Here is a 12,305-nt window from a genome sequence, read left to right on the forward strand (position 1 = left end):
TCGTCATGCTCATTACGAATATCACGAAGCAGAACTTACATAGTGATGTTCTCGAGTTCTGGCTCGATCTCGATAGGCTTCCGACCCATGACCATGACGACTTGCTTCTGATCGTCCAACACGTACACCTACGGATTCAAAAGTGAGATATATACCGGATGGCACGATAAACTGTCAAGGTCGGCACCGAGTGAAGTGAGAGGGTGCGAAGGAGTTTCCGTCCTTTGAAACATCCCATTTCCTTGCGGGGAAATTAGCCCGGGCACTATCTCTAACGGAGAGTAATTAAGATACACCGCGTGAAAAGTACGTGGGAGTACAGAATGTGAACTTACGAAGACGTTGGTAATGCTGCTGCGCCCGTTCTCGGCGCCCTGTCTATCAGTGGCCTTGACGTCGAAACCGAAGACGCGACCGGCGTCGCGGCCAAAACTCGCTACAGATCGCACTTGACCGCTGAGCGGGTCAATGGCGAAACGCGGAGCATCCTCTCGGCCAAGAATTTGATAACGTATTTCACCATTTATTCCCAGATCCGGATCCTCGGCCTGCGATTCGCCAAACGGGTCCAAATAAATTTCAGCATTAAAGCTGATGACTGATTTTTTAAGCGTTTCAAGTCTTTAACTCGAGAGTTTTCAATTCTTAATAAAAACTCTATTTCAAATGTATTATAATACTAGGGATGCGATATTACTTATTTCATTAGCATATTTCAGGTTACTTCGTAATTAATAGAACGACTTGTATATAGACGCAGATAAAGTAATTTAACATGAGAACTTCAGAAGTCACTTCAGAAAATTAAATAAAATCTGAAAATAGAGACGTTAAGAACGAATACGAAAAGGTAGAGAGAAGATACAAAAGACCGATGTAAAAACCAAAATGGATTAAAACGAGCTCGCTTTGACTCGCGCATACATACCTCCACTTTGACGACCTCGTAACCGTAATGAGCAGTAGTAGGTATAACGGCGAGGATGGGCTTGTCTTTTGTCTTGAATCTGGGCGCGTTGTCGTTCACGTCCTTTACTCTGACGACCACTCTGGCTTCATTAGGCGCGAGTCCATTCAGCCTCTCACCAACGACCGGATAGATCATCACTGGCATGCCACGGCCGAGCTTTAATCTGTCGACTCTGACCTTCACCTCATACCGATCTCTGACTTCCCGATCGATCTCCGTCATCAAATATAGGGAGCCGTTTTTAGGATCGATTGAGAAGTGATCCCTGCCGTCAGAACCGTCAGCCACGACGCTGTATCTTATGTAATCACCATGCCGATCATCGGTGAGATCGAGCTGTGCAATCAGTAATGGCACGGAAGCATTCTCGTCAACCTCCACTTCGTAATATCGATGCCGGAAGGATGGCATCTTGTGCACCTCGTTGTCCGCCTCCTCGTCGTCATCGTCAACGTTCAATACCGTGACGAGGACCACGGCTGAGGAAGTCAAACTGACCGGCGAGCCGAGATCGCTCGCCGTGATGATCAAACGATGATTGCTCTTGGTCTCGTAGTCGAGCTTAGCGATAGTCGTGATAATGCCCTCCTTACTGTCGACCGCAAAATATTGTTTGTCCGCGTGATCCTCATAGCTCAGATCGAATAGGATTAATCCGTTTCCATTACCAGCGAAATCGCTATCGTTTGCGTATACTTTGGCAATTTGCGTGCCGATTGGACTGTTCTCCAGGACGGAAACCCGATAGACCGGCAACTGATCACCCTCGTCAAGCTCGTCGTAACCGTGGAACATTGGCGCGTTATCGTTTACATCCAATACGTTTATCTCCACTTCCACAGAGGAGCTCAAACTTGGTGAGCCTTGATCGCGAGCGATTACGAGAAGACGATGAGTCGTAGCTCTCTCTCGATCAAGAGTCCCGCTGACTTGTATCACTCCTTGATATGGATCCACCTCGAACGATCGTGACGCGTTGTTGACTTGTTTCGAATCCTCATGGCTAGTGATCAGCTCGTAACTGAGATTAGCGTTTTCACCGAAATCGGCATCGAGCGCTTGCACCGTACCGATAGCGTAATTGGAGTAAGTGCCCTCAGCCACATCGAAGGTATACCAGGACTTGTCAAAAACAGGCGCGTGGTCATTTACATCCGTCACGTGGACCCTGACGGTGATATTATCCGTAAGACCGTCAGAGTCCCTTGCCAAGATGAACAATCGAATATTCTTTTCTGGCGGTAAGCTCCGAGCGACAGATATCTCGGCTGTGCGCGGATCGAGATGGAAGTAACGACGGCTAGTCGCATCATAACGACGCGATCGAGCCCTGCTGGAAGTCGTCTCATTCCCTAGACTGTACGTTATCGCTGCGTTCGCGCCCTCGTCTTTGTCGTCCGCCAACAGACGTATTATCGGTACGCCGATCGTCGTATTTTCTGGCACCAACAGTAACGGTGAGCGCCGTTTATCATCTGAATTTTCAGGTTGAGCTTCTACATCTTCTATCTCGTCCTTCTCGGCAGACGTATCGTCACTTGGATTATATGATACGCGCACACCCTGATCCGGCAGGACTATCATCCGTATGAACTTCGGAGGATTGTCATTCTCGTCGAGCACCGTTATCCTCAAAGTACTCTCTGACTGTAGTCCGCCTGTACGAGAAACAAATAATTTATTTTCGATTTATACCTCGAATTTTTAAAAACTATATCTTAAACCTCAACTACAGTTATTAATTTTCAATTACAGCTATGGATATTACACTTAAATTTTAAAGCGTCCTATTTGAAGTACAGAGTAAACCTTCGTTTTATGATAAATGACAGAGGGAGATTCAAAGTTTTTTTTTTTTACGTACAATTTAGAACCGCACAGTTAATACAGATAATACAACCGTCTAAAATTTTCACTTTGAATCCAAATAACTCATTGTTGTGAGGATTAAATATCGATGTAATAAATGTTTGGACGTTTAATCTGAAGCGATATTAATAGAAATACGGATTATCAAAGGACTTACCTCTGTCAGTAGCGATAACTTGGAATTCGTAGTTCGTCCTTGTCTCGCGATCTAGAACACTGTCATCGATACCCTGGAAGTACACTTGGCCCATTATCGGATCGATTCTAAACTGGTTGCTACCATCGCCCTGTAGTGTAAACGTAAAGTCTCGATTTTCGCCCTCGTCTTTATCGCTCGCCACAATCGGATTTGTCAGAGTAACTTCCGTTCCCGCAGGACTATTCTCCATAATCCGGCCTTCGTAAGCGGACAACGTGAATTCCGGCGCATGATCGTTTTCATCGTCCACGACTATTCGCACCTGAGGATTAGAGTCGTAAATCCAACGATTAGAACGACAGACGAACAAATAACGGATCGTGGCTCGATTTGCGAATGACAAACTTACTTGAAACACGCCCACGCCGCGTAAGCTCTCGGCAATCACGGTGATACTATAATTCTCCCTTGCCTCGCGATCCAAACCTTGAGGAGCATAGAGAGAACCGTCATTCATAATGGCGATATCGGGCACATCCTGCTGATTGACGATGAGAAACTGAGTACCGGACATAGCCGCCGTTGTGCCATTATACGGGAGCACTTGGCCGATCAATGCGCCGGGAACATTCTCCTTTACATGGAAAATCAGTGGAGCAGTGGTCGTTCCCCTGCAATCAACGGTCATTGACTTTTGAATAAGCAAATGGGTAGCCATCCAAGTCACCGGACCTTTGACCTTTCGACGCGTCCAACGAAGTCGGCAAATCTGGCGTATCGATTTCATGAGAGAGATACGTTGGAAGACGCGACAAGGCACGAGGCTCCCAAAGGATATTACTTAATAGCGATACCGAAAGATTGTGGAAAATAATATTATTTGCCAAGAAAGAACCACACAATATGACAATTATTACCCGAATAGCACAATTCATTGGTAAGACATTGATTAAACATTGGCATGCAGTCAAGATATATTGGGTCAATATTGCATCAATAAATTGTGCTACTAGAGTAGTAATTTATTTGGGTATCTAATAGCTAACAAAACAGTCAGACGTTGATTAGCAAAGCTTCCTAGAACGTAATCAACAATTAAAGAAAACGTAAAAGGACGTGTGTTTTACATATTTTGCTCGGTTCTTATTCGTCGAAAATGTCATAAAAGTCGTTAAGAACAAATTAGATGCTATGCAATTTCACTCACTTTGTGAAGATACCCCGATTGTCATTCGGATCCACCACGTGGATCGAAACGTTCGTGATCAGTGTCAGTTCCCTTTCGTCGCTGACGATCGCTTCGAAGTCGTATATAGAATGGTCGAAACGCTCGATCTCCTCCACAACTGTTATTGTGCCTGAGCGTTCCTCCACAGCAAATGGAACTGAAATCCCATCGTATATGTATGCAGCATGTGTTACGCATTTGCATGAATAATATAGGCATTTTGCGCATCGCGTGTTTCCAGTCGCGGAGGCGTATTGAAATTAGGACGCATCTGAGGATATCTCCAATGCGGGCGGGGGTTTATTAGACCGTTAAGAAGTCGTGACGTGTGTAGCTTTTAATTCCTGCGAGAGCTATGGATTAATTAACTCAATGCGCACCATCCCTGTCACGTTTACGCTGTTACGTACCTCCCTCTTCGTAACCATGCAGAAGATCGTAGATAAGGTCGTTAGTTTTAACAGCGTCGTTTACGCGAATCTGCCCGACACTGGTACCTACGGGCACGTTCGCACCGACCCAGAACTCGTAGGGCGCGCCGACGAAATCTGGTTCCCACGAATTTGGACCTGAAACACATGGATGTTTCGAATAATGTCTCAGTGAAAGTTTACACTGTTTACAAACAATTAAAAATGTCTACGTAAACACGGATCTACCGTCATTGGAAACTCTTTAAAGAGCATTTAAGTTATTTATCTGTTCTTTAAAAAAATAGTAATTATATTATTAAACAGTGAAAAAACAATAGATGGTATCTGAAAGTTTTCCTTTACTATGAACTATTGTTTTTAACTCGAACAATGATGCTTACTCCTATTCAGTTTCAAACAAAGGCTCTCATAATTACATCTGTCATTTAAATTGGACAGTGTTTATTCATTAATTCCATCACTGTCTTAAATTTCAGACTTACCGTCCGCTCGAAAGACATCCACCGTGACAACCGCTAAAGAGAATCTCCTCTCGCTGGGATTTGCCGGCTGATCAGCTGCTTCCACGAAAATCGCGTGTCTACCTTCCAGTATCGGACTTTCCGACACCGTGATCAGGCCCGTGCTCTCATTCACCAAGAACGGCGGTTTCCGAAGTGTGGAGTTGCCAGGTTTCTGCAATCGATAGCGGACCAATCCGTTGGGACCCAAATCTTCGTCTACCGCATGCACTTGACCCAGCACGGTGCCGACCTTCACGTCACTCCTCGCCACTAATTCGTAAAGATTGCCTGGCACGAAGATGGGATTGTTGTCGTTAGCATCGAGAAGAGTAATTTCGACATCCGCGGAAGATCCTTTGGATCCATCGCCCGTCACAACGATGCTCGGCCTGTGCTCCACGGCGTAGACCTTCATCTTCAGATGATCGCGCTTCTCGCGGTCTAGGATTGTCTGATCCTTTACGGTGAGCCATCCAGACTGTGGTTCTACAGAGAAGGCGCCAGACGAATCCTCCAACTGATAATCGAACTTCCCGTTCTCGCCTTGGTCCTTGTCGCGCGCAATCACCTGCAGCACGCTGAAGCCGTTCGGCAGATTCTCCACGATGCTGATGTTGTAAAGATCGACCTCGAACTGCGGTAGATTGTCATTCAGGTCCAACACTTCCACTTCAACCCGCGCGACGGTCATTTTTAATGGGTTATCCACCTGCGACGCGTGAATCTGAAGATTAAACGTATTGCCCGACAAGCTTCGCTCGGCGTCGAGATCAATCGCACGTTTCAGAAACAGCGACCCATTTTTCGGATCAAGATGGAAGAAACCCCTCTCGTTGCCAGATATTATATCGTATCGTACTGGCACATTTATATCTCGATCGCGATCGGCCGCGTGGATCGGATTGGTAAAGTTTATCTCTGTAAAGATTGGATATTCCTGCAAAAGAAAATAATATTACACTCCAGAATTTAAAAATATTGTATTAAAAAATATTATTAAAAATTTGCAAAGTGTCTAAAAATTGTTATTTTTGCTTTATAATTACTCTTTCGTTATTAAAAAAGAAAGAAAATATGTTAAATAATATTCATACAAAATAATATTATTACAACAATTTACATTTTTTTTGTTGCTGAGGTAAAAAGACATTTTAGATGATTATTCCTTGATTAATACTTCATTGAACGCCAAACTCGGAAAATATTCACGAACATTCGTTGATTTTAATTTGTTTAATTTTTATTTGTTCAATTGTTCAGTTTTGGGTATATTGACAATTAAATCTCTAAAATAAAATCTCATTCAAAATTCATTTTTGAATATTAAATAATTGAGAGGATATGGGCGGAATAAAGACCTAATTAAAAAATCTTGATATTAATACAAATTAAAATAACTTGCTACTTTTTTATTATACACATATTGGATACAACATTAAATGAATTTATGTAATGTCTTTAAGAAGTTACATGTTACAATACTTTTGTATTACGATCAATATTACATGAAAAAGCTAATTGCCGGAAAAAGGGCCTAAGTAGAATTGTGCTTTTATTCCACCCATCCTCTCAACTATATCTAATTCTGATTACATGAGATATTTATTATTTTGCTTAAATACGTTCAGGATGATTGGATAATTTCTAAAACACCTCGCGCACTAAATGCAATAGAATAATTTTTATAATCGTACCGGCATAGGATAAAATTCGTAAATTTTCGCCTTGTAGATGTCTCGCGTGAATTTCGGATCAAGATCATCGTTGTCCATCACAGTAATTTTTACAGTGCTGTTCGTGCTCCTGGCAGGGACACCACGATCCTAAGGAATTGCATCATGTGTTACGTCAGGAATTACTATTGCAAATCAATCTGGTTTGTCATTCATTGCTGAGTTGCAATTTCTTACAAATGTCGACTGTTGCAGAACGCAACAGTCATTTAACTTTTCATATTCAGCGGAACAATTTCATAAAGCAGAAAGAAAAACTGTACTATACATTTTCAAGATACGTCATATTACTCACAGTCGCAGTAATAACCAAGGTGAATTCGCGATCTCCGCTGTCGTAGTCGACTGGCTTCCGGAGTATCAGGGCGGTTCTGTGCCCGGATTCGAGAGAAAATTTGCCTTGTTCGTTTCCCTTCACGATAGCGTAATAAACGTCGCTGTTCGGTGTGTTCGGTTTGTCGCCATCCAGCGCGTGAATCCCGCGGAATATCGTCACACCTGCGAGTTCATTTCGAATCTTTATGCCGCGCGTCAACTTATCGAACAGAAAAGCGAGGAAATCCGAGAGAAAAATCGCTGCTCGATTCACGACAAAATTTGGAAAAATGGAATTTCATATGACGAAACTGTGCACGTCCGGTCTCGGAAAAATATCTGGGGAGAATATAAAATGTCAGATTCTAAAAACCCCGCACGACGTGCAGCGGACCGTGTAACAGCGTCGAGTAACATTTTATTTCCGCGATCATGGATTACGCGACATATACCTATATTTATGCAAAATCGAGAATATCAATTGTATGACATTCAGGTGCGGCAGGAGCGATTTATGGTATCGCTAGTGGGTCTAATATCTCACCAACTGGCGTAAGCTCGTCCACCGCCACGTGATAAGGCGCATCGACAAATTGTGGCGCGTGATCGTTTATATCCTCCACGTAGATCGTCACCGACAAATGCGACGATACCTGAGCATAAACGGCAGAACATAAGTCACACTCGGTGGCTTGCACCCGATCGTTCCCTGCACCCCCTCGTCGGTCGACCATCGCTCGCCATCTCTAATCCATGCTGAATTATGCGTCGACACAATTCAACGTCTCAGGGCACGTTTTACGGCGCGGATCATAAAACGTGATGGTATCGCGTTTGGGAAATGAAAAAGGATCGATAGTTACCCCGGGAAACGGTACTCTGGCGGTCCACGAGCTATACCCGCGGAATGGCGTTTAGGCGCGTGCATATTCGACGTGGATGGCGAGTTAAGCAAGGATCTAGCGCGCGACCGTTCACGCGAAAGCCGTAATCATCGGTAATCAAGTCGGGTAAATAGTGTACGGCAGACGGTAAGATCTATGGCGCGCTATCGATCACCACTTTCCGCTCGTTTCCTCGCGCGTTACGCTCGTCGCGGCTGAGTATCTTCGAAAGTAAGTAAATTGGGCGGTGATTTATTAAAAAGTGGACCGCGAGAGTCGATTTGCATCCGTCGATTTGCGCGCCGAAATGAAAATGTTCGGTATATCCGAGAATACGTGAAAATACAACGAAATCCCGGATCAATATTTAGGGAGGTGTTATAAGCGTGTGCCGAGCGTTGCGTGCGTTAACAACTCTTACTCGCTTCGGTATTCCGCGCGCGGGAGTCGTTACATAAACTCTTATTACCACGCGTAAAAGAGCTTGAAACCGGTAAATTTGCCCCGTTCATTCGTTTTTTCCCCCGCAATTAAACCGGTTCACACACGCTCTAATTGCACGCTCGAATCCAAAATCAAAAAATTCGCGCGCGTTATAACAATCTTTTAAAGAGTAACGAACGGCATCCGCGGCAATACGTGTAAAACACAATTAAATTATCACGTGAAATATCATTCTGTTGATAAGAAAATGATTACTTCATTTACTTTCTTCCTTTTAAGTAACAGTTCTCTTTAACAAAAAATATTTTCTTGATGATAATCTCAAAATATACTTATTACAAATTTTAGAAAAATCTATTATATACTTAAAACAAAAATTTATTTTCTTTTAAAAAATATTATAAAATTGATTAAAGAAACAATTTTATATAATAAACAAATCGAATTTATTTTAATTTAACAATCCTGGTTGAAGTATTAAATTCACTATTATAGAGTTCAGAATATGTTTTGAATAAATTTTATACTTATGATGAACTCACAATAGATTTGCGGATATATAAACTTTTGAAATATTTAAAACAAGTAATTATTACTTGTGTAAAGTAAGTATTTTGCTGTATGCACTGATGGGGACCGTTATTTTTAATTTAATTATATATTGCAAACGTCAACGTAATGAAAAGACTGCGCATTCCACGATCATTATATATATAGCATCTGTTAGATCTTAGATCCGTTAGAAAGAATTGAACAATCAGCATCTCTTTACGACTCTATCAGCATCTCTCTTCAACTCGATACTTTAGAAAGAGACAGCGCGATACGATTCAAACTTCCCACTTTTTCTAAATCGATAGTGACAATTTCATAGGAATGCGCAGTCTTTTCTTCTTATTATTGTCCATTCTTCTCATGATTCTCTATGATTGCGAGGTCGACGACCGACGAAACGTATGATATGTAGTTTTTGTCTTTACCAGTGAGTCACCAGAGCCGAAGTCGCAGGAGACTCGAAATTTTAATAGGTTCCTTGGGGACTCCGCATCCACCAGATCCTCCAGGGATTGCGCCAAAATCAGAGAAACGTGCGTCTCGTTCGTTTCCTTGTAAGTGAAGAAGCCGGCGTCTTCCTCCTGTACGAGATTCATTTTTTTATGCGTCGATTCAAATAAATAAGATTAATATGCGCTGAGATGATGACGTACCTTATCGACCGGCGTAATGGAGAGTCGATTTCTAGGATGTGCCTCTAGCGAAAGAATTTCAGTCCCTGTTTCCAGATTCTCCGGTATCCTCACGAATTTCAGGTACTCTCCGACAGGATAAAACTGACATCCTAACGAGGAGAAAAACGCAATGTTAAGCTTGCACGTAAATTGATTAAAAGTGAGCGTGAACAGTCGCGAGACGCCGGAATTAAAATGCAGAGAATGGAGTTCGCGAAGTACACTGTTACATGCATTGTAGGAATAAGAATATGCCGATGTACTCCTTCAACAGAGTAGAAGTAATCGAGTCAGTTTTATTTCTACTTTTATTTCTCTCTACCATCAGATAAGAAGTAAAAAGGCATTGTCATGTCGAATACAATGTCGAATACGACAATATAAACAGCGTTGTTTGCCTTGGCCAGTTTTGCGTCAATTTCCACCTACTTGTCGATAGACTTTGCTTCTCCTCAATTTACTTTTAAAGTTTATGACAAGGGAAGGTCGATATATACAAACAAAATAAAATATTTTGGACTTTCCAATTGGAGTTGTGTCTTAAATTCCTTACTTAAATTCTCTTTCAAACATTTCTATGCAGAAAAATACGTATAGAATCTCCGATGTAATAGAAGATGTTATCCTTTTAGTCATAATCAAAGAACAAGTCAAAGTAATTGAAAAAAGTTTAATGTCCATTTCTCTATCAATATGGATTAACTGTAATTTTGGTCTAACTCACTCTTTTTCTGATTCTTAGAACTAGAACAAGATAAAAAGTAAATCGAGATTAAAGTTACTCTACTGCATCAATAGAAATGGACATAAGAGCACAATAAATAATTTCATTCATCGTTTATGCATTATTTACATGTAATACTAAATAAATATACTTGAAAAACATAAACTTTCTTTACGATTAAATTTCTCCGTGATACTTAAATAATAGACATTATTTTCTAACTTGTATAGTGTATCAGGTAGATAAATACTTCATGCACGGAAAATGTCAGGAAGATCGGTAACGCGAACGTCATGCGATCCTCTTGTTAAGGAAATGATAAATATGTAGAATAAAATTATCAAATCGCCGACAAAATCTTATACTTAATATTTTTATAATAACTTGTATAATCCGAACAGTATCAGCGTCTATCAATACATTTATCAGTAAGCACTAAAAATAACAACATCAATGATACAATTTCACATGTAACTTATATAACACATGAGTTATATTGCATTTATATTGTTGAATGCAAAATTTTAACATTTACATTATGTTACTGATAATTGGTGTTTATTGAATTGTTTATAAGGAAAAATTATTTTCTAATCGAGAATACGCCTATAATTTTATACTTTTATTTAAAAATATACATAGAATATAGTTTTTTTTTTATTTTCGCAATCCAATACAGCGCTCTAAATAAGACAAAAACGAATCGAGTAAACCGTTATATGAACGGTATTATTTCGTATATTTTATCTCATTGTCAGATAAAGAGATTCTCAGATCTGCTGTACGTTTCGTCATTCAAAACCGACATGCGTGGCACGTAAACGATCCTCTGGATTTACACTATTGTTGCGTACGCGTTGAAATCCACGCAGGGAACACGACCGACTAATTATCCAACATAATCTGGACGCGAGAGTGAAACATCGCTTCCGACTGCGAAAGGGAACGGATTGAGAGACGGATAGCGGAGCGTGCATTATCTGGCAACAACGAAGGAAGCTCGCGCCTTGATTTTATCTCAATTTATTCTGAGCTGCGATCGTTCAGCCGATCAGATCGAGTCGGGAGGAAGAATCGTGACGGCGCATCGCCGGCCACCTGCGATATATTCGCAGATTCTCGAGACGATTCGTTCCTCGCGTTTCATGTTAAGATACATCTACAACTCCCTCGCGAGCTACGGCTTTATCTCCACCCCCGTCGTAAAAACGTCACAGGCCGACGATTCCTTTCGAGAGCACAGTATCTTTGTAATCGCACTACCAACGTAACGCGCAGATCATCATTTTATCCTCGTCCGTACCTTTTTCCCCCCGGCACTCCGACTACTTGGAGTTGGGCAATTGCACCGATGTAAACATTTCCCCGTTCTGTATATACAATCTCACAGAAAAGAACTCACAGAAATATACAATGTGTACCAAAAGATGAAGTCATTCGTCGACAGACGTTACGTAAAAATGAACAAAGTATATAAGAAACTTTCTGAACTGCTCTAAATATTCCATAATTTTACTATGCGTGAAGTTTATTATATAATTCTAATTACACGCAATAAATACAGTTATAATAAAACACGCAACGTACGTACATATATCTAGGTACTTAAAAAAAAAATCTAAAAAGAGAATCCAGGCCGCTATAACTCTTAATGACGTTATTATCATTGCGTATGTATGCTAAAAAAAAAGCTGTTTAATGATAATATAACAATACGGACACTAAATCTTGTTACAAAATAGAAATCTTACTACAGAATATTTCAAGCACTGTCTCTGCCAAATCAAAATTAGTACGGCAAACGTTTATATGGATTATTTATTTGACGAATAA

At 41.1% G+C, this 12,305-nt stretch overlaps 1 protein-coding gene across 6 annotated transcripts in view; it reads right to left on the reverse strand.

The window, feature by feature from the left end:
• The window catches only part of Cad89D (cadherin 89D), a 34,725-nt gene that overhangs the window by 3,518 nt on the left and 18,902 nt on the right, over positions 1–12,305 (reverse strand). For all 6 annotated transcript variants that reach the window (XM_018506335.1, XM_018506333.1, XM_018506334.1 and 3 more), the window contains exons 3-15: positions 9,728–9,858; positions 9,500–9,655; positions 7,736–7,844; positions 7,172–7,374; positions 6,838–6,966; positions 5,123–6,080; positions 4,617–4,775; positions 4,186–4,363; positions 3,388–3,649; positions 2,997–3,300; positions 929–2,628; positions 336–548; positions 40–128 (exon numbers count right to left, since the gene is read on the reverse strand). In XM_018506335.1, coding sequence (XP_018361837.1) covers positions 40–128; positions 336–548; positions 929–2,628; positions 2,997–3,300; positions 3,388–3,649; positions 4,186–4,363; positions 4,617–4,775; positions 5,123–6,080; positions 6,838–6,966; positions 7,172–7,374; positions 7,736–7,844; positions 9,500–9,655; positions 9,728–9,858 — 4,591 coding nt within the window. The remainder of the gene's footprint in view (positions 1–39; positions 129–335; positions 549–928; positions 2,629–2,996; positions 3,301–3,387; positions 3,650–4,185; positions 4,364–4,616; positions 4,776–5,122; positions 6,081–6,837; positions 6,967–7,171; positions 7,375–7,735; positions 7,845–9,499; positions 9,656–9,727; positions 9,859–12,305) is intronic.

The sequence above is a fragment of the Trachymyrmex cornetzi genome, unplaced genomic scaffold (genome assembly GCF_001594075.2).
Source record: "Trachymyrmex cornetzi isolate Tcor2-1 unplaced genomic scaffold, Tcor1.1 scaffold223, whole genome shotgun sequence".
NCBI classification, from domain to species: Eukaryota; Metazoa; Arthropoda; class Insecta; order Hymenoptera; family Formicidae; genus Trachymyrmex; species Trachymyrmex cornetzi.